This window comes from Strix aluco, chromosome 3 (assembly GCF_031877795.1).
Source record: "Strix aluco isolate bStrAlu1 chromosome 3, bStrAlu1.hap1, whole genome shotgun sequence".
Classification (NCBI taxonomy): Eukaryota; Metazoa; Chordata; class Aves; order Strigiformes; family Strigidae; genus Strix; species Strix aluco.
Genome location: NC_133933.1, coordinates 39,573,434 through 39,599,007, shown reverse-complemented (window position 1 = coordinate 39,599,007; position 25,574 = coordinate 39,573,434). Strand labels below are relative to the sequence as shown.

General features: G+C 43.7%; 1 protein-coding gene across 1 annotated transcript; it reads right to left on the bottom strand.

Moving 5' to 3' along the window:
* Positions 1–978: 978 nt before the first annotated feature.
* On the bottom strand, positions 979–23,164 carry MRPS18A (mitochondrial ribosomal protein S18A). Its single transcript, XM_074818191.1, has 6 exons — positions 23,029–23,164; positions 22,810–22,841; positions 19,269–19,373; positions 12,147–12,270; positions 11,262–11,328; positions 979–1,712 (listed from the first exon to the last, which is right to left on the bottom strand). The coding sequence occupies exons 1-6, from the start codon at positions 23,126–23,128 to the stop codon at positions 1,568–1,570; spliced, it is 573 nt and encodes a 190-aa protein (XP_074674292.1). The 5' UTR covers positions 23,129–23,164; the 3' UTR covers positions 979–1,567.
* Between the last annotated feature and the right edge of the window lie 2,410 nt (positions 23,165–25,574).

Sequence of the window (25,574 nt, the reverse complement as noted above, 5' to 3'; positions counted from 1 at the left end):
ATGCCTGCTGTCACCCATGAATGACAAACAAAAATAGAGTTGGACTCAGAGTAGAAAGCTGATGCATACTGTAAGGGATCTGTACTAAACCCTGAACTCTAGAAAGGCATATTGAAGAGAGGAGAATATTTTGTTCTTCAGATGTCAAAATTAGAGGGGTCTTTCCAGTTCATGGCACTAAACTATGGAAAAAAATTAACTGCAGGCATCACCTGGTCTTTCACAAAATGTGTTAGTCGAGGTTCATCTCAAGGTAATGGTTTAATCCAGTGACTTCTCTATTAGTAAAGCTCACTGAACGGAGCTACCTGGGCTAGAAGACATAGTAACTCCTGTATGTAGGAAAAGAAAGAAAAATATTTTCCTTTCTGAAGGGCTGTTGGTTTCAAAGCTTCATAAAATAGAGACGGTCAGCCAGAGATTTTATCTCAGTATAGTTAATGAAGTCTTGGCTATGTCTCCCAAAGCAAAAAGATCTTGGCTAGCTCAAGGGGCTGAATGCAGGGCTTCAATTTCACAAAGTAAGGCTAAAAAGAACCATTATAATCTGATTTGATTTCCTGGGTAATACAGGTTTATCCTTATCCTTTGTTCCTATACATGCCGATACTATTAGCAGATGATTCTGATGAAAGCAGTACAAGGTTAAGTGGCATAGTAGTCCATAAAAAAAGCTCTGTTGATTTGTAGCCCCCAGATAAATATCAAAGAAATGGAGCCAAAGCAATAATGACCCTGATAAATTTAATGAGCCTTTTATACCAGCCCTGTAAGTAGCACTTCTCAAGTAGTAGTGGCCAGTAGGTAGAAGGTGTGTACATGTACTGTACAGGGAGAGAAATGGTGCCACCTTTTAGTTACAGGATGGAAAATTATGCACATCTATCAGTCCCAATCTATCCCTCAAAGCAGCCATATCACTGACACAGAAGACGGATGGCAAATCCATTTGCAAGGGGAAAAAAACAGGCCAAGTCATCAAGGATGTCAACATTCTGTATTTGCTAGATCCAGGAGTGAAGCACAAGCCAGGAATCCTTCAGGGGACACGTAAGACACACACATGCCCATCTGCCACTGCCACAGGTGTTCTGCTGCAAATTACTGATTATAAAAAAATTCATTAACAATTTCTGTTACTGCCAAGGAAACATAGTGCTGCAGGAGACTTTTTCTTCATCAGTGTCTCAGGTACAAAAGCCCAAATGAAGCAAATCTGAGTTGAAACACATGTTAATGGGGAATCACCATTCATTGCTGGAAAAAGAAGGAAACATTGTTTTCCAAACCCAGTCGTGGACCATAATGAAACAAAAGCCTTCAGATCCTTTCTGGCTTTGAGGTACAAGTCTTTGCCCCCTGCTTTCTCCAAATTATTCTGCACATTCAACTTTGCTTTGCTGAATCTTGTATTCTCCTGAGGAGCAGATCGCAGCTTATGCACTGGAGACAATATAGAGTACTAATGACAGTTTTGGAATAAGAAAATTGGAGATACTGACAAACTTGCAAAAAAAGCAGAACAGTGGAAAACAGCTGTGCTTACTGACTGTGCCAGTTCTGGCCCCTAGTGGTTTAAATAGAGAGGCTTGTGGGTATATTTGACATTATCCTTCAGCAAAGGGTGTCCGACCGGCATGGGTATTCTGCACCACTTAGGGCCCCTCTTCCAGATGGGCTTTGCAGATCTGACAGACCAGCGGGTCAGATACCTGTCAAAACAACACAAACACATTTCAGTTTGAGACCGATCACTGAGAAGAGGTTCTGACTGAGGCAAGAGCAGGCACTGTAGCCTTTGCCTCCCCACACGCCTCTTTATAAAAGGAATAACCGTGAGCAGAGCTCCTTCAATCCAGAAGGGACCACTGGAAAGGAATTTTTGTTTGTTTTGGAACTTCTAAGCTGCACCTCTGTACTGAACCCACTGGCACCTGCTTGACTTCCAGTCTCACAAAACAAATCAGGTGTAGCCTCCAGGCCGCTGGCAAGTTGTCCACCTGCAGCTAAACTGGAGTGCCAAATCCTTTCATTGCAACTAAGTCCAAGACCGAATGCATCTGGACTCTATGGGAGGTGTTATTTCAACATCTGGCCTCAATAAGGTAAACTAATTACAAAAGCTAAACTCTGTGAGAAATAAAGTCTCTAAAAAGGGATTTGTTTACTGTCGGCGGATAATTGGTTATTTCTTCTGCATAAGATGGGTTTCTGGCCTAGTCTTTTATTTTCATATGTCCACATTTGCTTTAGCGTTCTCTGTACAATACTACTGCAGCTTGCTGGTGCAGGAAGTCAGAACCTACAATATAAGAGGTACTAGAATGGAATTATCATCACAACTACAAATCTCTGTGAAGAGCAATGTCTGGCAAATATCCTCTGCTTTTTACCATTTGAAGTTTTAGACTTGGCTTTGCAAACAGGCGGGGGATTTCAGATCCAGAATCAGTTACTGGAAGTCTTACCCTGTGGCTGGGTGGCCTGGAGTTTTGTTAGGCTTTAAATCTTTTGCTACCAGTAGAGAAGGGAATAGAGGTCCTCAGAGAAAGAGGAGTCTTTTCAGACAATAAAGATCCAAAGTAAGACCCTAGCATAATCTGCACAAACAATGCTCGAACAAATTAGAATTTGGAACAGACTGATAAACTTTGTCCAGCGATGTTTGCATGCCTCTGTTGAGTAATCCCATGGTCTTAACGTAACCTCAATCAGTCATCCTCTCCTCAAACAGCTTTGTTACCTTTTATTTGCATCGTGCAAATTTGAGATATTAAGAACTTTGGACAGAGACCATGTAATGCATTTGTCTGAAGGCATTTGGCACATTCCTGAGAACTACAAAGCAAGCTCGCTATGCCAGGCAGCTACAGACTATATAACAGCAGCTCATTTTCCTAGCACTTTTCTTCCTCAGCAATCCCGAACAGAACAAATTGAAAAATGAATCACATTTGGAGGTTCCTGCCACTGAAATGAAGCCACTTCCAAAATGCTTTGCTTTTGCTTTGAGGAGTTTATGATACTTAGAACACCTAGAAGCAACAGCAGGAGGGATCTGGGAGACAGCATAGAGCAAGATCAGGCACTTGTTCTCCTATGCATTCACTAAATTAGTCCCTTTTGACCTTTAATGTTATGCTAGTGCATTAGTGGAATCCCTTATATAACAACATCAGGACAGGAAGCAGGAGAGACTCTCCTGTCTCTAATTTCACGTGCAAAGGGAGTTCAGAGAGACCAAATGCAGGTCCCCAGTTTGGAATCTGGCAACAAACCACGGAAAGGCATCTCCTTTGGGAGAAGCTGCAGGGGTACTGGACGGGCACGTGGGGGTAGGTCCTTCTTTTCATATTTCCCTTGCTGCAGGGGGAGGTCTGTAGTGCAAGTTTTGGTATCATGAGACTGCACTTACAGTGAAGGAGGAAAAAAATCCCAAATTGTTTTAATGCATCAGTGTGCCAAGTGCAGTTCTGGTCACGTGTCCACACGCTTACGGGAAAGTGCTCCCGTGATAATAAATGATCTCACTGGGAGAGAAGTGAATGTGTGAATGTGAGATACACATCAATGCTGTGTGCAGGTTTAGACAGACAGTGGCTTTTTAAGAAATCCCTCTGTTTCTGTGTGGGGGCTGGAAGTGCACACCCCAATTCTGCATAGGAAGGAGGATTTAGTAATGGCCTGATTTTAAAGCTTTTGTTATTTCTCTTTTGAGCAGGTCTAATCCAGCCCTCTGGTCCAGGCTTTTGGCTTCCTTTGGAGACTGCAGGCTGGGGCTTTTCATTGTTAGCTGAAACACACATTTGGACGCTTTCCCTTCCTGGAGCACATTTGCTTTTAGTGCTTTTAATACTTGCTTTGTCCCAAACTCAAACTTGTCCTATTTTGTTTGCTGCCTCTTTTTTTTTTTTTTTTTTTTTTTTTTTACCTTGATTCAGCAGTGGCAAAAGCCTGATGCCTGGGAGCAGTCAGTCTACAAAGTTCCTTTTCCTCTTTGACTAACCCCAGTTCCTACTGTTTCACAGATTTTTTTTTTTCTGAGAGTAAAAACAATCCACAAAACTCACATGAGAGCTTCAAACCCCAGCACACGGGCCTTTTCTGCAAACTCTGCTGTCCATATAAGGTAGTGTACCCCCTTTTCTAGCTAAGTCACCCAACTTTCCATTGTATCCAACCACATGGTTTGTCTTGGGGAGTTTTTAAAATAACCTACAAACACACACTGGCAGACTTTCTCTTCAATTTTCTCAACCAGCTGAGGGTTGTCAGGACAGAGCCTCCATGTGGATGCCAAATGCAGCTGGTCCAACAGTCTCCTAACCTGTTAACTCAGCATGCAGAGCTCTCACTCTGGACAAAGGGGGACAGAACTGCCAGTCTTGGGGACCAGCAACTCACCTCGAGGCTCTGCTTGCCCCCTTGAGTACTGTAGGATCCTGGGCAACAACCAGAATCCCTAGACTCTAGCTGCACAAATGAGTAGCCTGGATAAAGTGTGATGGGAATCCTGGTGGGATTTCCCTGATGGGAAAAGGCAAGAAATAAACAGGATGGAAACAACTGTGGTTAGTCACCTGCAGTCGTTGCAGTTGCCTAAAATCTCTGTGGCACGTGGAAGTCCATTTCCATGGATTTTATTCAGTGGGCAGGAGGACCCCAATGGCTTCCCACTCAGAGGCTGCCACTTAACACCTGGGAGTTAGCACAGGGCTTCCATGTGCCAGGTGAGGGAAATGACCTACCCATGGGGCAACTGCAGTCCTGCACACAGCCCAAACACAGGCCATGCTGGTGCAGTTCAAGGCTGAACTTCTGAACCCTCACCGAACTTTTTCAATATGGCTTTTGTTTGGATTAAGCGCAGAAGGCAGAGGGCTACAGACTGCAGGAAGCACTCGATCAAAGTGCTGGCAAGCCTGTCTCCTCCCTGCCACATCCCTTCCCATGACACCTCTTGGCTTTGCTCACCTGCAGCCGCTCTGGCTCTTTGCTTTTGAATTCACGTGCTATGAACAGCACAGTTTCCATGCAGATGAAAGAAACCACATGCTGCTGGAGTGAAACGCTGATAGCAGTGAAACCGGATTCTGCTCCCAGGGATGAGAGGTGTCCACAGAGCCTGAGAACTTTGTAATTCATGAGGAGTTCATAGGGAACCTGACTCTTTCCTAACACACAGCAACTCCTTCAGTTCAGGTGATGGAGGAGGGATTGACTTGGATATTATCTGTGCCAAGTTCTGTTCTTCCAGTAGGAAGCTGAAAATGGAGTGGCAGCTGAACACTCAAAATCAAGTACTCCATAATCTACAGCACCTCTTGCTGACAGAGCCCAGACACAGGGAACCTGTGACATCCCTTAGCCCTTCTGGAAAGAGAACAACTTCACAGTGTTGTGCTTTAACCAATATTTTGGACTTGTCAGAAGAAAATGAGTGCTACATTCACATTAAGAGAGCATCTAGATGCTGGCTGGCTTGAAGTCCGTGACTGTTCTGGATAGAGTGTTAGTCCACATTATCCATGCGACAACCTTCATGCTGGAAAGAAGACTGCTGAACTATTCAGGTTTCCATTCCTGAAAGCAAGGACAGAAGTTTGACCTGCAGCTGTGCTTGACCATTTCCCCGATGGTTGTGGTGTGTGGCGGCCTGCACACACATGACTCAAGAATAGGAGAACAGTGTGTCACTCTGTACTGTGCTGGTGAAGTTCCTGAGAACATCCTCAGCTTCATGAGCTAGTGAAAATATTTTGTTGCTTCAGCACTTAACTGGAACATGCCAGGCTGGGCACAAATGGATACAGAAATAACAGCAGGAAGTTATGAAAGGGAGAATTCAGGCTGAGGATGAGGGAACAATCCTTGGCTGCAAGACAAATTGGCTTGTGGAGTCATTCCTTGGAAACACTGAAAACCCCAGACTGGGCCAAACATGAGAAAATGAACTGCAGGGAGTAATTCTTCATTGATGGGGGTAAACTTCATTGGTTTTCCATGTTCAAGTTCTGCAGACAAATGATATGAAAGAGAGGGGGAGGACAGTAGACTCAAGAGTTTATGGATGATGTGGGTACTCCCATGGCCATATTTCTTCAAAAGCACTCATAGATAGTAAAGCAGTTAACTGGTAACATTCATGAGCTATCACTGTCAAAACCAAATCAGATAGAAAGAGAAAAGGCAAAGAAATGAAGTCCAAGAAATGAGAAATATCCTGGTTAGTCTCACCTGGATGCTGTCCCACCTGCAGGGGGTAAAAGAGAGAGCTGTGGAGCACTCCCCAGTTGAATTCGGACCACAGGGTGTTCCCATACATCTCCTACCACCCCCAGGACCACACAGCTTGGCTCAAACTGGCATTTCACTTTCATGTTATACCATTTTCTGCAGTTCCCAATCTTGTCCTCTACGTTACATTACATCCTGGATGGGTGACCCCTTGTGCTAGACAGCTGGATGATCAAGAACAAGGCAGGATCTGCAGGCCACTACTTCCCAAAGCATTCTGCTCTTCCTCTTGCATTCCAGAGGTAGAAACAGGATCAGGAGAGGGTGGGTAAGGAAAGGCCAGCTGCCAAGTGACCCAGTGCAAAGCAGGGAAATTCTTACCTCTGCAGAGAAGTCTGGGACATGTAGGAGGGAATGTCCAAAATTTGTACAATGGAGACAATAAAACCACTTCAGAAAATAGAGCAGAGATTCTGCTGTTTGGAAAACATCCTTGAATAAGCACCAGAAGAGCACCTTATGGAGGGGCAGAGCAGGCAGAGGGGTTCTGGATGATAAATCCACACTTCAGATCACTAGGCCAATGGCAGGGCAGCACCCCTGACCCTCATTAAGACAGTTTGCTGATAGTTCCGTACAGTGGCATGTTACATTTTAATCTTAGCTAGGTGCTAGCCCCTGCATGCCAGACACTTTGGATTTGAAGTAGGCTCACTTTAAACAGGGTGACCGTGACAGGGCCCAAACATTCTGGCCAAGATAGCCACAACTGCAGCCAAGGAAAAGCTCAGGAGCAGCTTTTCTTCTGCTCCCAAAAGTATATTTTAACACAATTCCTCAGCCCTTCTTTATATGCTTCCTTAGCACCTCTGCCCAGGAGCCATAGGGTTCCTCCCATGCAGCTGGCCTGTGCACTGTCTCAGGGGCAAAGAGCAAAGACAAAGTAGTTTTTCATCAGGCTGGTTCGTCCCTCTTTTGGCAGCAGATGAAGCTGCTCTCAAAAATACTGACACAACCTTGGAAGAAGCCTGGCCAAAGGGAGCATCAACCAGAACTTTGCAAGACTGGAGAGAAATGAAAGGGATTACTTATCCAAATGAAGTAATCTGCCAGACTTCAGCCAGGCAGGAGTTGCTCCTCTGAGTCTACATGCAGTAAGTGAATGCTGAGGTCTGTATTATGGTAGAGGTGCTGGGCTCTGACTCCTGCTTCAAGTTACACTCCCCAAAATGAATCTCCCTCAATCTCAGGTGGTGTGAGTGGAATCACTCCCTAAGGTTATCTTAGGCTTTCATCTTGGTCCTGTCAGTCTACCAGCTGATGGTGTAGTCTAATGTCAAGAGCTCTACCATCAGCAAAACATTCTTCAGCTCAGTGTAAGATTTTCTGTCCACAGATGGTAGGAATTCTCATAGAAATATGTGGGGTAATGTCTGGAGTAGACAGTGACTTCTCAGAAGTCCCTACTTTAAAAAAGTGAATAATTTCTCAATTCAGAGGGAAGTTAGACAACAGATTGCTTACAGGGGGGCAATGAGAGGAATTTCAGGGCAGAAGGGGTGAACACTCAAAAGTACAGATAAAACCGAGAGAAATGCTGTCCTTCAGCAGGGCAAAGCTTATTGTGACAGTCTTGAGACACACTATGTATCTTTACAGTGCTCTGTCTATTCTTTTCACCTCACACCTTCCCAGTTTAGAACAGTATAGCAGGAACTGTCTTCTGTATGCAAAGCTGCCTTCCATGTGCAATGAAACCTGATGTTAGATGATAAGATCCTGATGATAAGAGAGCAAGTGCAGAAGAGCAAGGGGGAGAGACAGCAGGAACAGAGGCCATGCGACTGGGAATGGACTAAATTCACAGTATACCATATACTACTAGCCACCTGTGAGAACTATCCCTCTCAGTTTGCAGCCCTGATACAGGTTTGTCTCCATCTCTGTTTGCTGGCTTGTTGCTGCATGACTTTCTTTTGACCAAGGAGGACCAGACTCCTGCAGAGCCAAGAAAGTGACACCTCTTTCACCTTTGCAAGCATCGGTGCTGTTGTGCCAGGATCCCTGATTCCTTCACAGATCAGGTTAAAGGCTCCTCAGGCAGCTGGTGACAATTCAATAGCTCTAGCATCTACAACATGGGCACTTCAGTCTGCTCCTGAAGAGTGGCTGGTAAGGGTTATTTTGGAGGGAATGGTGTGCGGAAGAGCATATTTCAACACCACACTCACAGTAGACCCACTGGTGGAACAAGGAAAAAGCCATCATGGCAGGCAGAGCCAGAGAGCACAGGGGCTGGTTAAACTGATGTTAAGGAATGTACATTACTTGTGTTTCTGTCTTGAAAGAGCTTTAACAAGGGGCCCAAGCATATTATGAGGCACCTCCGTTTCTCGCCATTGGCATCAGGGCTACAGCAGCAGTGCAAAAAGGCATTATTATCTCTCATCTAAGCAGAGAGGTAAAGGTGACTAGAGCAGCCAATACAGCGATCTCAAGAAGAACTGAAGCTCAAGGGTTTGGAAAATACGTGACTGAACTGTGCAATGTACTGCCTGCTATAATAGGTTCTCTGTAGATCCTGTTGATCTTTTCTTGAACTGGCACTTAAAAACCCAGCAGACACAAATACAGTGAAGGAACAGGCTAATTTAGACGTGCAGCCCTGATATTACACAAGGCAGGATTAGAGGATGACCTGGTCATGTTCTCATGGCATTGAACAAGGCAGCTTGTTCGTCTCAAAAGTCCCGGCCTGATTCTGCCCCTGTCCTCCCCTGCCAGCTCACTTGCATGTGGCAGCACCACAGGTTGAGTGCTTCCCTACTACGGACTTACAGACAGCTTTAGAAACAAGTACAGCAGCAAAGACAAGGTAAGCTTGGACAAGTCATTTATGTGGGAAACTTTTGATAAGAGCTCTGGCTTCATTCCCAAAATAAGTACTGGTTGAATGTCTTTAGCATGTGGGTACCATTCAGTCCTCCCTTCAGGCTAGAGGAAGAAAGCAATCATATCTCCTGCCTTATGTGGCGCCAGCTATTGTTCCAGAGAGCAATGTGAGAAGTGCAGGTGCAGGTGTGCACAGTCAAAACTCTCAAAGAACGACAACAGCCAAGATTTCGCAAGGCTCCAAGATGCAGAGCTTTTCCCTTCTAGCAGGCAGGCAAGACAGTATTCCAAGGCACCAGGAGAGCACACCCGAAGTACCCCTGCACTCTATCCTGGCTCTGGGATTCATTTGTTTAGTTCCAGCCCCACCATCAAAACTTTCAATCTGATTTCTTTATCTCCTTCTCTTGTCTCCACCCAGACCCTAAAGCCTGCCTATTTCAATGCTGTTCCATCTCGTCAGCAACAGCTCTGCTCTCCTTCTGAACTCTGCTTCCACCCTGCTTGCTACGTTCCTTTGCTGGGAAGAGAAAAACAAGGGTGGTGTAGGGAGGGACTAGCAATGCAATAGGGAGGGCTTGGATACTAATCTCTACTTTAAATCTCTTAATTTTAGAGGTGTAGCACACCTACTTGCATGTAGAATGTATCCAGAGGTATCCGTTCTTTGTTCTCTCTAAAAGTCTATGGAACAATTTATAAGAGTCAGGCCATTACATCTGGAGTACTGGTGTGACTCCAGCAAGATACAGGATTTACCATTTCCTGTCTCAACCTGCTATACAGGGTTGCTATGTGAATGCTAACTAGATAACATGCTCCACCCCGCAGCTGCTACATAGACACAGCTACTAAAGAATCCCAAAGACTTGGTAAGACACAGGAAAGAAGAACTTTTCAGGGTTGAAATATCTGACAGCTACAGGGCTGCATCAAATGTGGAGCCCTCTAATTTGATCCCCACTGATACCCAGTACACAGCCTGCCAGCATCCAAGGGACATTTCCAAGAACTTGCTTCAAATCTTCACTGCAGAGTCAGACCTGAAATGCAGGAGTCTCCAGCCATCCCCAGCCCTGCAGCCTAAGCTCTCCCAGCAACAGCCCCATGGCCTCTGGTAACCCCATGGCTTGCTAATGCGAGGTTCATAAACCGCTCTGACATCCCCATGGAAACAGAGTGTGAGGTCATAAACAGGGGATTAGCACCTCTGAGTGCCCAGCACAGAAGGGCCGCAGGCTTTCCCTTAGCCCACCAAAGGCCAGGGGCCATTCAGGCCGGGGAGGGGGAAGAGACCCTGTTGCATAGGAAGGGCAGTCAGAGGGCAAATCACTGACTGGGGGCAATGGGGATGGGGCAGAGGGGAACAGGCTTGTGATGGGCCCCTGCTAGCTGCTCAGCCCCCCACTCACTCCTGGTACCCCTCCTGGGCATCCTCCTGCTGCTGGGGCCGGGCACCAACGGGCTCAGAGAGAAGGGAATGCTCAGCCTGGAGAAAAGAAGGCTCATGGGGGTCTTACCAATAAATACCTGAAGGGAGGGTGTAAAGACAGAGCCAGGTTCTTCCCAGTGGTGCCCAGTGACAAGACAAGAGGCAATGGACACAACTTAAAACACAAGAAATTCTGTCTGAACGTAAGAAAACACTGTCTCACTATGAGTGCTGTTCTCTGGAACATGCTGCCTGAGAAACTGTGGAAGGTCCATCCTTGGAGATACTCAAAACTGGACATAGTCCTGGGTAACCTGCCCAAGCAGGGTGTTTGCACTAAATGATTTCCAGAGGCCCCTTCCAACCTCAACTACTCTGTGATGCTGTGACTCCATCTCTGTGGCAGCCTCCTGTAACTGCCCTACTGAGTGTTAGTGATGAGGAGGCGAGTGCAGCTGAGGAAGGGAGGGCAGACTAACAGGTGTGGCAGTTTTAATCCTGTGTGGATAAATGGTTTGAATGAGATGTGGTTTGTCCTTAAAAGACAAGAGAATACTGTGACAGACCTTCATTCTCTGAAATGCTATGAGTACTCTGAGCTCTGTTGCCTGAGGCATGTTCTACCCAGTTATAAGGAACTGCTTTTCCTCTCCCAATCCATTCCTGAAAAAAAGAGATGTGGAAAGACAAGACTATTCACCTGTTGAGCTTGGGTTTCTTGGGAATATGCCCTTCAGGCAGTGGAGGCCTGTGGTTTGGCAACAAACCTGAAACAGAAAAAGAAATGCGTGAGAATATTTTGCAGGGCTTCCTTGCCTCTATAGCATCCAGAAGTTACATTGCACCTCGCAGGTCAGGCAGCCCAGGTCCCCAATGGGACAGCACAGCAAAAACACAAGTACAGTAGAAAGGGTATTTTATCTTTAGTCATTGCTGAACCTGCACCCCTGCCAAAGAGAAGCTAGGAGGTTCTACTGGGTATAGAGAGGAAATACAATAAAGTCACAGCCACTTGGGTTCATTAAAGAGGCTTTTTGAGAGGACATTGAGCACTAGTGTCCAATCAGATTTCATCTCCAGGATGAAAATCTGCCCATTAAAATTCTCACCCATTTAACTTGAATACAACTCAGGTACCAGGCATAAAGATCAGCACAATACTCTGACTGTGTCAACCTGGGTCCCGCTGCCAGGGTAAAGCAAAAAAGTCTTCACATGGCAGATAGTAGACAGGTGCAGGTTATTAACAGGGTAGGTCAAGCTTACACTAAATCAAGTAATTTCAGAAGCTGGTATTTAATCTTTAATTACTAGAGATTGAGCCACTTTCCCAGATCTTTCTGCAATGGTAGACTCATCTACAGAGATAAATGTCTGCTGCCAAGGCAGGAGCCAAGACACATAGAAAACACAACAAGTGGTCTCTGTTCCATCATCCTGTCCCAGCACTTGGACCATAAATGAGTTTGCTAGGTGACTGGACAATGACATCTCACTGAGCTATACTAATTGGGTGGGAGATCCTTCTCAAGGCGTTCTATGGGTACCCCACAGTAAGGGGTTGTCTCAGGAGGCGGCTAGGTACCTGCACGGTGAGCCATCTGCACACAGACAGCAATCTTCTTGTGCTCTTCCTCACAGAGGCCTGTGATCCTTCGTGGCAGCATCCCTCCATCAGAACGGATAAACTGACTCAGCAGCAAGACATCCTGACGGAGCAAGAGAAGAGCAAAACCACCAGTGCTACAGCTACTTTAACTGCTGTGATTCTTAGGTGTTGTGCTGACCCTTGCGCTGTGTACAGAACTCAAAGCAAAACAAAACAATGATTCCTTCCTACGCATTTTGGCTGCAGCCTGACAACAAGTGGCTTTTGCTTGCTGTCACTCCACTTGCCAGCTTAGCTCAGTAAGGTCACTCAGATGGTCTGAGTCTTCCCCTGACTTCACTAGTGTAAACACATGATGTCAGCTGCAATTCCTCCTACTTCACTGTCGCTTGCTCCAAGATTCTAGCTAAGATAATGTGTCCTAGGTACTCAGGCACAGTTACACAAGACCTACAGATGGATAGTGTTTACACAACTGGAAATGCCATCACAGCTGCTATCCTAAAGGTCACAGATATGTTAGATCACCTCTGGTCCCCTCCTTGTTCCCTCAGAGCAGGATTGTTCTCTGCTATCTACTCCTCAAACTTTTACCCAGTTTCCCATGGTGGAACTTCCCTCATGTCTCTCTGGAGGGGTGGAGAGCAGGGAAACGGTCCAAGATCTTGCACGAAGAAGCTTTTTGTAAGAAAATAATGTGTGCTGATGAGAAAGACCTAATAGGATGAATTCCTGTCTTCAGTCCTAGGACTGTGCGTGCATTAGGTGGGGCTGTTACAGCCACACTGGATGCAAGGAGCACTCGGAGCATGCTGAGGGTTTGTTTGCGATTCAAGAATCATTTAGATTACACTGATGTTGACCTTTCCAATTAAGAGCTCTAGAAATGTAAAGCACTCTTAATAAAAACAAAATTAAAGGGATCTCTAGGATCAGAGAGTATCACAGGGCTGGGATGACAAACTTTTAAACACAGCAGGAACAGCTGTTGCACGAGTGTCCTATTAACTGTACATAGTGCAACAGCCCAGTATTTAGATACGTGTTCTCCATTTCCACACGCAGCACCAATGCAATTGTACCCCTCAGGCCAATACAGGCAGGTCCCCTTGACATGCTGACGTCAGCATAAGTTGGCCCAAAGGGCCTCTGGAGATTATGTGCTTGTTTTTTCCCCATCTGTTGACAGACATTGCTGGTTGATAGTTTACTTCTCCACCGCTGTTGTAAACATGTTCATAGTTGAGGTAGCTGGACCATGCGGAGGCTGCCTGCAGGCTGGATGGGATCTGCCAGCAAGCACCCTGACAGAACAAGAATTCAAACCAGGTACGTCAGCACTTTACACCCCCCGCTGTCTAGGGCAAGAGGCAAGAACAAAGAGTACTTGTTGCTTTTCACGTTGGGTGACCCTGACTCTGCCTGTTGCTCAGATTCGCAGACCTGCTCCCACCCCACTATCTTTGCTCTTTTACAAACAGCTCCCTGGAGCATTCATTTACTGCCCTTACAAAGGCAAACAATCACAAGTGGATATAAAATGAGTATTCAGAAAACTCAGATATCTAGGAATTATACATCCATCCCCATTGCACAAGACCAGCTCAGCTCTGAAGGGGCCTGCTGGAATTCAGTACACCTTTCTGTAATGACTGATTCTGACAGATGCTGTCATGCAAGTGTTGCAGTCAAAATTTAGAGTTTTTTTGTCTGGTTTGGGTTTTTCTGGTTTGTTTTTGTCAATCCCACTCTCACTAATACCATCATGACACACAATTTTCCTCTTCCCTTATCTGGCTTCCTTTCTACCTCCGCTTGTCTACAATGAATGTGATCAGGCTGATTTTCAGATCCAGCTCCTTTGAAAACACGGCAGGTTAGACAACTTCTCACTGATACAAAATGACTTACCAACCACCATAGAGAGTGATGTTGTATCCAAAGAACAAGAAAGGCACAGCTGAGCAACTAGCAGCAAGCTCCTGAGAGGCCATCTATGGTTAAAACGGAAGCAATGTGTCCTCAGCCCAGCTAACACATGGCCTTGCCAATGAGAACAGTAACCAAGGGACCGGTTGGTGCCAGCTGCGTTGGTGGAAACTGGACAGAGGCCAACCAAACACTCCAAGGGCACTGACTTTCAGCCACTCCTGAAATGCACTGGATTGGATTCAGGAAACCAGAGCAAGACTCCGTTCCCTTTTTTCCTCTTCTTTAGCCATCCAGTTCTCCAAATCGCCAACAGCTCTATTTGCCATTTAGCACAAACATATCACTTCCCTAAGTGAAAAAGGACTGTTCAGCTCCAAGTGCCTAGAAAGAGAAAAACTTTCTAGACTTTTCTACTAGTCTGCTGCATTACTCTGTGGGGAAGAGGAAAAAGGGATCTGATGGCAAGTTTGAGGCTGTTCCAGTCTTTGCAGTCATGAAAGCCTAAGTAGGCCACAGGCTCTTGTGAAGGGTGTGTGTGGTCCAAGTGATTTCTCGTATTACCACCACGCCTCATGGAGTCACCGGGTTGTTATCAAGTGTTTCCATGCAAAGGGGGGAGGTGGGAAGCAAAGGGAGATAGTCTCTCTTTTTCTCCCTGTGGAAAAAAAAAATCAGGAAAATCCGTTCTCTGTTATCATCTCTGACCAACAGTATCACCAACTGACCAACACCCTTGTGTGGCAGTCATTTCTTAACTGAAATCATCTATGCCCCAGCTGCAGCTCCAAACTGCACTCACGCCATTTGGCTTAAAATGCTGCACACCTGACAGAGGGTTTGTCCATTTCTGAAGATCCCCACAGTTAACAGGTCAGGTGCCTCTCCCAGAGTACTTGCACAGATACATCTTACCACAGGGAGAAAGCACACAGGTACAGCCAACTTTATGGGGCAGCTGTGGAGGGAAGCGAACAAGTATGTGGAGCGGTCAAAGAAAAAAAATATGTCTGGCAAGTTCTCACGGTGCCGTCATGTTCCATGAAATTCATATTTTGTGCTAGTGGACAGCCAAGCCTGTAACCACAGATTTGAGTTAATCACTGGACAGCTCCCACGAGGCTGGACCCAGATTCCCACCCCTGTAATCTGCAGCATTTGATGAAAACAACTTGGATTGAATTAATCTAGGGCTAATAGGCAAAGTTTGCAGTTTGGTTTCCCCTAATTGCTGCCAAAGCAAGATGACATATTTACTGCCTACTCAGACTAATGATGTTTGAAGTGGATAAGGGGGAAAATGAAAAACAAGTTTAGCCTTCACCTCTAAAAGGGCTGGACAAACTTGCTAAACGAAACACTATGTACAGCACATTCTTGTGAATGGATGGCAACCAAAGTGCAGACACTTCTCTGCATTTTAATATTTGCAGACACTTTGAAAAGCAGGATCCTTGACTGCTTACATGCGATTCATTAAAATGTTCATTTACCACAAGAAGAGTTGTGTCTGTGTAGCCGAATAACTACTGGGCTGTATCATACAAATCTGCCAGTCATTATTTCTAGTTATACAAGAGTCTGGTTTTTCCTTCCTCCCTTACTCCTGAGAGCTGTACACCATTCTCCAGGCATTTCGTAACAGGATTACAGGTTTCAATCCAGTTGCATCCTGACAATGACCAAAATAATTTTTTATCTCCAATGGATGCGAAAAAACTCAACTGAGGTCTCTGTTTCAATGGACAGACACACGCAGACCACAGACTGTGGGAATTTATACCTTCGGCTCTGTTATCCTGAGCCTTAGCATAGACTAAGGACTGAACTGGCAAAGACAACTGCAGCCCTCCACAACACAGCTGAGGCAGGTTGGAATCATGACCTGCTAGTGCTCACAATGCCTGTTCAGTTGATTAATAACTTTGGAGACATTGGTCCCCCAGTTCCCTGACAGCTTAAGTAACTCATTATGCCGCTACTTTAGACTGTGCTAGTTGCACATGACAAAAGGAAAGTCCTATGAGGTCATATTACTCAGCTCCCTCAGGGGCTAATTCAACACTTCCCTTTTCACAGTGCCTCATTCAGTCCAATTACAAGCGTCCCAAGCAAAAAAGCTCACACTTTCCCTTCTGTGCAACTGACTGATCTCAGCTTATCAATCTCAAAGGAACCACTGTGATCCATCTATTCTGATCTCTTACCAAGCATAGGTTATAGGTTATGCTGTATGAACTAGGCTATATCTTTAACAAAAATAGCTGTTCTCAATTTACAGACTTTTAGGACAATTAACCACCAGTGAGTAAATTGTGCCACTGTTTAATTACCCACACAGTTAAATGCCTGCACTTTATGATGTAAGCATTTCCAGATTCTGCTGCTCATCACTGCTGCAGGGAAAAAAAAAAAAAAGCAGAGTGCGCTTTTGTGCAGAAAATGGAGATTTTATTCACCTTAACATTTAAAAGCCTGAAAATCCATGACTGCTACAAAGTATTCAAACATATAAGGGACTTATTCAAGCAGAAGAGGTGGTCTACTCCAGAACTGAAATTTCTTCTAGTTCTCATCAGCCCAACAGAAGAATGCTTTTAAATACTGAGGTAAGAAACTTCTGCAATTCCGAAATACCAGTTCATACTGCCCTCTGAATTTTTGGTCCAGGTTCTCCTCTGCTCTACAGCAGGAATACTGGATATATATACACCAGATGCATATGCATTCAAAAGCTACATGACAGTCAGGATGGACATGTTCCTAGTTTGTCTCTCAGGACCACAATTTCTTAGGAACGATCTCAGCAATGATTCTTACGACTCTTGCTGTAGGATCTCTCCTCACATTTGGTTTTCTCTTGCCTCCATACTGAACAGTAGAAATCAGGATCTAAGAATCAAACTGAAGTGTGGAAGAAAACTCGTAACCTTAGTTCACTCTGCAAACACACCTAAGATTCATGCTTTACATTGTCTGTTGGGACCAACAGTCTACTTCTAATCCTGGAACTCAGGCTCTACAGCATCACACTGTCTAAAACTGCTTCTTTGGTTCTCGATGGCCCTGTTATTTCTATGTGCAACAGAGTCTTCTACCACAGACAGCAGTAGAGAGTGAGTCTATATATTAATTTCCAAGATTTAATCTGCTCCCATGGCTCATTTCATCCCTGAGCAGCGGTTTATAGTTTCTCTGGAGTTGTTAATCTGTAACTCATGGCATGCTTTCTGGAAATCTGTAGAACTACCCAGTTTAATGATGCTGTTGACTCCTCGCATTTAAACATCACATAAAACTATATTAACTGTAAGAAAGTATTTTCCAGTGTGATTAGTCTGTTTTGATCACAACACAATTCAGCAACCATGAAGAAAAGAGTTGCAAGAAATCACTGCATTCAAACATGGGCCACACAAAACAGATGTGATCTGGTTTTGTAGTACTTACCATACCTTAATGGTGTTTGCCATTTCTCCCAATTTATTATCATCTGCAAATTCACTGTATTTTTAGCTTTCCCAGATTGTTGAGAAACCAGACCAGAGAACACTAAATACTCCCCTGCCTTCAACTTATTTCACTGTTTTAATATTGCATTCAGCCTGAGTCAGAATCACTGACAACACTCAGATCCTAAACAACTTAATTTCTGCAAGACCGGCTTTGGAAAATATTTAAACTGGTATTTCATTTACATCTCACATCTGTTGTTTCACCTGCCTGCAATAATTGCAAGTATTTTGTCTGGCACTATTGCTGTACTCATGTTCTTCATAATTCATGAATCATAATCAGTCATATCCAACAGGTTATTTGTTTTTACTCCTAGTTGATGCTATTTTACTTGGAATTTGCAACATTTGAATTACCAAGTGGTAATCATCAGCATCATTCTCCTTCCTCTCTCAACTACTTAGTGTTTTACTTGCTATTTTCAAACCATTTGGTGATTCCTTAGGTTTTTTGTAAAGCTTCATTGCAAGTGAAGTAATATATTTGTTAGCTAACTCCCTTAAGATCTTGGGGCTACATGCAATCCAGGCCTACTGGTTTGTACCTAATTCAACGCTTAAGTTATTTCTGTACCATTTTTTTTCCTGTTGTTTTACATTTGCAAGATTGCCATTACTACCTAGATATTAAAACATAATTTTTCTTTTGTGTGTGCGCTAGGACTGCACGTGAGCAGCTTAGTCATTCTGCAGGCAAGATGGCTTTCAGTCCCCTTTTCCTCTCATTAATAGACCTTTGTTCTCACAAAGATTTATTTTCCTCCAGGTGCATTTGTATCTCTCTCACCCTAATCCTATTGACATTAACTTATTCTGAGTTTTCTGTTAGCTTATCTTAGTAACAGCATGTTCCTGTCTGGTTTTCTTCTTTTCTAATTCCACATAGTGGGTTTCTAGCTTGCAAGGGGGACGCTTAGTCCTTCTGTAAACTCTGTGTTTGAATGACCTATTGTAAATTTACATTCTGCATCTTCTATCTCACGCTTCTTAAAGTGTTCTTGACCATTGTACTTTTGTTTTAAAGCATTACAGGATTTCCCTCTCATCTTCTACATTTAGTGTTAGTAATCCTCTCACTAGTTAATAAACTTCTCATTAGCATTTCCTGCAAAAAGCTTGAATCAAACCTATTTCTTCCGTTGCAAGGAATGTAAACATGTATGCTCTCCTTCATATTCACTAAGTTTTAAAAGTTATATAAAACAGTTATTACCTTAGTGGACCCAATAAGAAATTGTAGTGCTTGAAGACATATAATTGATCTAGTCAAGTCTTTTGGCCTCTCTGGAGTTAGAACAGGCCTGAATCAGTTGACTAAATGTTGCATTCCAGTTTGATTCTCCTGGAAGTGCCATGCTGAAAAGCAGCTGGGCATGGAAGAGATATATAGCCTTCTCGGATCAGATGGCCATGTGTGTAAGTCCAAACCTCCTATTTGATATGAGCTCATCCTTCTTTTTCCCAGGAACACCATCACCCAGGGCAAACAATTACTATGTAGGAAGCTCTTGTTACACTCCAGAGAAGCAGAGATGGAGTTAACTATCTTTGCTACACCCAGCAAAAGATGAGAGGCAGGTTGTACAGTATGTAGATCTGAAAGCAATATTTATCTAGCTATGAGGATGGGGGAACTCTCCTTCATTAAACTTACCACATAATCATACTTATGCTTCAGGTTCCAGCGACAGATGGGACACTGGCCAGAGGGGTTTGGAGGAGTCGGTGCTTCAGCATCCTCTATAATTCTCCCTTCAATCTAGGGAACAATTCAAATGATATAATGATCAGGCATAGTTTAGACCTCTACCTGCACCTGTGACTTGGGGAATACTTTTCATCAAGTCCACAACACGTTGATCAGTATTGTGCGAATGTAAGGGGAACAGTATCTACATTATTCAACTCGCTTATATATAGATATAGTAAGCACTTCGGATATACAGACTATGGGGAGAAGAACAAATCCAAGGGGCATAGAGAACCATTTGGTAAATTCTTATATATATATTTTACTAAACATAAACTAGTTCACAGTCAGTGTGAAGTTCTCATTCACCTGAATTCCATTTATTGCAGCACTCCTTTGAACTGCCATGCCTTGAAATTGTAGTGGCTCTTTAGCCAAAAGCTTTAGAACACATTTTTTCTGGGAATATGATAATGTCACAGAATAGCAGAAGTATACTGTAGACAAAAACATGCATGGGCTTGCTAGATTATAAATCACTAATGGAAAATTCTGAGCAAAAGTTAAATTTAAGAAAGGACTTCTAGGAGATGTCTGTGGGTTTGTGTTAGTTTTTTTTTTTTTTTTTTTTAAATACATCAATATTTTATCCAGTTTAATACCCTGAACAATTCCTTTACGACATCATTTCATAATCTCTTCTATCTCACTACAAAATGGTGACATCTAACACTGAAGTTTTCTCAAGAGTAACATGCAAACACATGTAGAAGGTGTGTGTGGGAAGAGCTTGAGAAATTTGTTTTCTACATGTAGATATGTTAGGAATATGCAGTCTGTCTATATGTGCGTTTGTCTTTTTTTTAGGACATGAACAGAAGCAAGAGCTATCTCAAATTGCAGCTGAACAGACAGAAAAGACAATAAAACTAAGCCATTTTTTTCTCTCCAAAATACTTTAGAAGTTTCCTCTGGCCAAATTAAGATTAAAACCAAATTTTGAACACCAACTGACAGCCTCAAATAGTGCAAGCACCAGAGAATTTAAAAAGAAAGCCTGTGTGGAATGCAATGTTACTCTTAAGAAAAAAGCTGACTGTTTTAGATTGAACTGTCAGGTTCTGTACCTGAAAACCTGGGAAGAGAAAAGCATGTCATTTTCTGCAAGTATGCATGGGAAACTGGCATCCAGCTGAACTGTCAGAACTATTTTATGCCATTAATTTGCATCTTTCTTGTCTAGTGATGACAAAATGGAAACAGATATGTTATTTGTAGTTCAAGCATCTTGGTACCTCAAAGAGAGAGAATATTGTCAATTTTTAAGTAAGATTCCTCCCCCAACAAGTAGAACAGCCAGTTTTAGAAAAACAAAAAAAGTAACTACAAATACAAAATATAGGCCAGCATCTAATTTTCTATTCATCAGTAAAGTTGTTTTCTGGGGAGCTGATCTTGATTCTTGCTATTCTGGCTTCAGTCCATTCTTTGACTGTAATTCCATCTTGGAAATGAGTTAAGATTCAGAATGCTAGGTCAGAATAATTTTTTCTTGAGATAAATTTCTGTGTACAGTTTTTGGCCATTATTCCTCAACTACTTTCATATTGTTAACCCACTCTATTATTCTTCTGTTAGAGAATTAAGAGGGAATATACGGGCTCTACAATCTCATTATGCTGATGAAATCCAGATTTCTCTGGGATTCATTCATCTTGTTCATGTCAGACATTTCCTTCGATACTGATAAAAGCAATGAGACATAGATGGATTCAGAAAAGAGTGACACAGAGTTGGTAGGATAAATGGAGTGACCAGAGGATATGCTGACAAATGTATTGGCCCTTTGGTTGGTCAATTTACGCCATTTGTTACAAGATCTGCCTCATCTAGGGGCACTGACAGATCCTAAACTGATGCTAGGATCAATCATCAGTAGAAATATCCAAATATTCCTTATGCTTCTACAAAGGGCCAGGAAGAATTATTTTTCTAAAGGGCTCTGCTACTGCAGTGCCTAACTTTTTTACTTCAAGTCTCAGTTAATGCATCGGGACTTTGTGATTATAATTCACATCCCCTTTGAAACTGACTGAGTGCAAAGTACAGCAATCCACTGCATGTGTTGTGTTGGTGTGCACACACCTGCCTTGGTTAAAACAACTTCAAGGCATGCTTGCAAGCTCTTCTCTTCAGGTCTCTGGGCAAACATTAGTACTCTGGCACTTGTAAACAAAAAAAAAGAGACTTTCCATCACATCTACTGTCACACCTTAAATTTATTTTTGTTGACAGGCTTAGAGATCTTGCTAACTGCCATACTCTATTTGATATTATATATTTAACATAAGTAACCTGCTCCATTCAGGTTTTAAACATGACAAGAAGGAAACTCAAGGCTTTCAAAGGCATGAACAACCAAGTTTTGTCTGTTTCATTAGAAAGCAAAAAAGTCTGCCCCTTCCTTATTATTTATGTATATATAGGTTAGCATTGGGCACTCTCTTCTAGCTATTCCCAAATAATTCCTGCTCCTCTCCTCATCATATTTACACATTTCAAAATAACTGTGTTACTTGTCTCCAGCTAAGACATAGATTGCTACTGGCATACATAATGTGACCAGAATAATGCAATCTCCTTTCCTCTCCCAGTAATGTCAGTGCTTCTTCTAAACAATGACAATTCTCTTGATAAAGTGCAACAGATCACATGGTGTTAATTAAGTAAAATTTTAATTCTACTGCTTTGGTCTTTTTCTTCCTGTCTTAAACCATAGCTAAGAAAAAGCTCTTTTTTATCAGTTACTTCAGAGTTTCTGGTTTATTTTCAGGAGCAGTTTTCCTTTAGTATTTAAGGTCTTCCTTTGACAATACCTCTTTCACTGAAAATTTTTTCTTACCAAGTGTGTTATCAGATGCAAGTTTTGTATTAACTGCAGTCACTATGGCACACACATTAACAAACACAACACAGATCAAAGGCAAGCGATGTGCATTTCATGCTACCAGTACAGAGCAATCCTGCGATGCCACATCAGGTTGCCAGCCCAAGGTGAAGTGACAAAGCCACTGAGCAAACCTCCTTTGTGCCTGCCCACACTTGAGACGATGCCAAGTGTCACTACTTTAAGAAACGAACCCATCTGAAGAACTGCCTCTTGTGTTTTGGGTCCCAAATGCCTCTAGTCATGCCCTCCAACTTTACCAGCGGTATGCCAAGGGGTTTGGTACTCATAGGTGGCTGACTGGAGCCACCCGTCACCAGCAACAGGGTCACAATACCAACCTTCGGCAGCCAAACCCTCCATTCCTTACCTGCACTCGCAACACACTCCTACCTTGGTTTTGCCTTCACATCCTGAGATGTCTTTCAGGCAGAAAAGCGACCCTTTTGCTTTTGTTTTTTTCCTTGGAGGATGGGGGGCGGGCATGGACACACACCCTGAAGGAGAAAGAAGCAGCGGCAAGAGCAGCTACTGAGGAAAAGGAGTGCAGGAACTTACTGTGGTCGTGTTGCCTTCAGTCACCTCCACGACTGCAAACAAAACAAAACAAAACAAAACAAAAAAAAAAGGACAAACTGAGATTTATTCGGACTAGAAGAAACAGTATTTTTGAGGGGAGAAGGTGAAATACAGTGAACTCAACCGTCTCTCCCGACCGCGGCGAGGCAGCGGGGTGTGGGGCGCTGCAGGGCAGCTCGGGGCCACCCCTGGACTCACCCTCCCGGAGGGCTCGGACCGGCGGCGAGGCCCAACCGCTTCCGAAGAACCCGGTGAACAACCGCCTCAACCCCCCGCGCAGCAGGCTGGGCGCCGCCATCTTGCCGTCGCGGCGCTGCCGTCACTCCCGCTTCCGCCGGCGGGAAGGCGGGCTCTGCCGGCGCCATTTTGATGCGCGTTTCTCCCCCGCCCCTGTCACCTGAGGGGAAGGAGGAGGCGGGAGTCTGTTATTCTCCTACCCAGCATCTTCCCGCTGGGATGGTTTTTCTTATTTCTGTTTGTTTGTCTGCCTGTTTGTTGTATGGTTTTTAGTTGTTGGGTTTGGTTTGGTTTTTTTTTTTTTTTGAGCTTGTATTAGCTTGGGATGGAGATGAATCTAGAGGTAGTGCTGGTTTTGTGTTGTGGAGGGCTGAGCTACACTCCAGCCACAGCTTCCGAGTCCCGCCTGGCTCTTTAGTGAGAGGAAGAGCAAGGGGTGGTTTAGCTTAAACTAGGTGGTGGAGAGGGTCCTCTGGATGAGCTCCAGGGTGACCCCTGCATTAGGGGGTGTTTCAGGCCAGCTGTGGGGTCCAGGGAAGGGATCCTGTTTTAAATCTGCCAGTTTCATATCTGTATCTGCCAGGGATCCTGAGGTCAGTGCATGTTCCTGCACTGGTTTGTAATTCAGCAGGTGAAGATTTGAAGCAGTATTTTGCCAGGACTGTTGTAACCAGTTGGTCCAGTTTAGATGCTTTCCATTTTTGTTTTAATATCACTTGCCTTTGGCAAGCCTCAGACAGCTTGTAGGCTGCTGAGAGATCACTTTTCCCATCATCTTTCATAGCATGCCTCATCTCCTAGCTTCTTCTACCTGCCTTAGGTGAAAGGTGGCCTAGAGGTGGCAGCTGAGGAAGTGTGTCGGATAACTGGGACTTTAGATACCAACAAACCATTCGTCTTAGATGATAATGCTGTATCTTCATGAACAGCGTACTTAAGGTTGAGTTGAACTGTACTCGATAGCGAAGGTCATTCATGGGGTTTCCCCAAGTGCTTGTTTGCTTTCTCTTTGTCATTTCAACTCATTAAAAAAATCCAGGAAGCACAATTAATGGAGTGAGAAAAAATCCCTTGGAAGTCACATGCACTGATAGACATTCATGCCTTTCTATTCCATCAGTGGTCAACAGTGCTCATATGATGTTCTGTACATTTTTCCGAGTTTCTAGCTAAAATGTGGTGTAAAATATGAGTTGTGACATAAGTGTAAAATTTAATGTAAAATAAAATTTGATCTTCCTGTCTCTGATCTTCCACCTCCTTCTTCTTGTGTGTTACATGTGCTTCTTTGTTGCAGCCAGTTTGCAAATCTCTCTCTGTGGCAGATCTAAGCACTCAACTCTGGGACTTTCCAAAGAAGTGGGAATGAAGGCAGGGCTTCTGTCCAGACTCTTGTGCTCTATGCCAAGCAATGAAAACAGGGCCATCCCAGTTATTCAGAGAATAAATTGAGTAAGAATGCTTGCCGGAAGAGATCTCTTCCTCTCTTGTCGCATTATGCTATATAATGATTTGTAGAAGCAGGGTGATCTTTAGCTTGTCCAAAAGCCAAACAAAATATTTACTGCCATCCAGTCTAGGGGTAACTTCCTTATGAGGAGAAGGAACATTGCTAGGCACAGTGGTGTAGTGATGTCAGATTTTTATGAGTTTTTTTTGTTTTGTGGGGTTTTTTTTCTTTTTATATAGAGAGTTTTATCCTGGTGGAAGGAGTTTGTCTGCAACAACCTAACAGGAGAGTTTATTCAATGGCTTAAATTAAATGCATTTCTTCTGCTGGCTTCCTTGCCTCTTGTGATGGGGAAAACTAAAGGGGTGACTTTTTTCATGGGGTAGAAACCAACAGTTGGTAAGCACAGTGCTGGCTCACCATGGTAAAGATATGTAGACAGAGGGTTAGGGGCTGGTCAAGAGTTTCTTTGTGTCACAGGACTTTTGATGCAGCTACTTAAGCAGCACTATGGCTTTTGGTCGGACAGAAAGAGGCCAGCAACGTGGTGATAGTTCAGATTAAGTACTCCGCTTGCTCACCTCACCTTCAAACGAATGCTGTCTCTAAAGGAATTTAAGTGACACATAATTTAATGCAAAGAAGGAAAAGAGTTGCTTTCTTAAAAATCTGCAGTCTCTGGGTTGAGCGAATTGTCTCTTCTCCAGAGATGTTTTCTTTTGTCTTCTGAGTATTTTCTACAACTGTGCAATGCAGACCATCAAGTCCCAAGGAGACAAACAAAGCATGTGCCAATTTGAGTTGGAGCCCATCATCTCTTTCCAAGTTTGGAAATTTGACATATTTCTGATTTCTTGCAGATAATTTTTGAATCTGTTTATTTCATCAAGCACTTGTATTCAGGGGAAAAGAAAAACAGCCCTGAATACCATGTCCATGTACACAAGAGAGAAAAGAAAGTCAGTTTCTTTCTGTAAGTCATGGTCTGTGATTTGTCAGCACTGCGAAGGGTCGTCCAGTTTAGATAGAACTGAACGTTTCCATGGAACGGAATGGG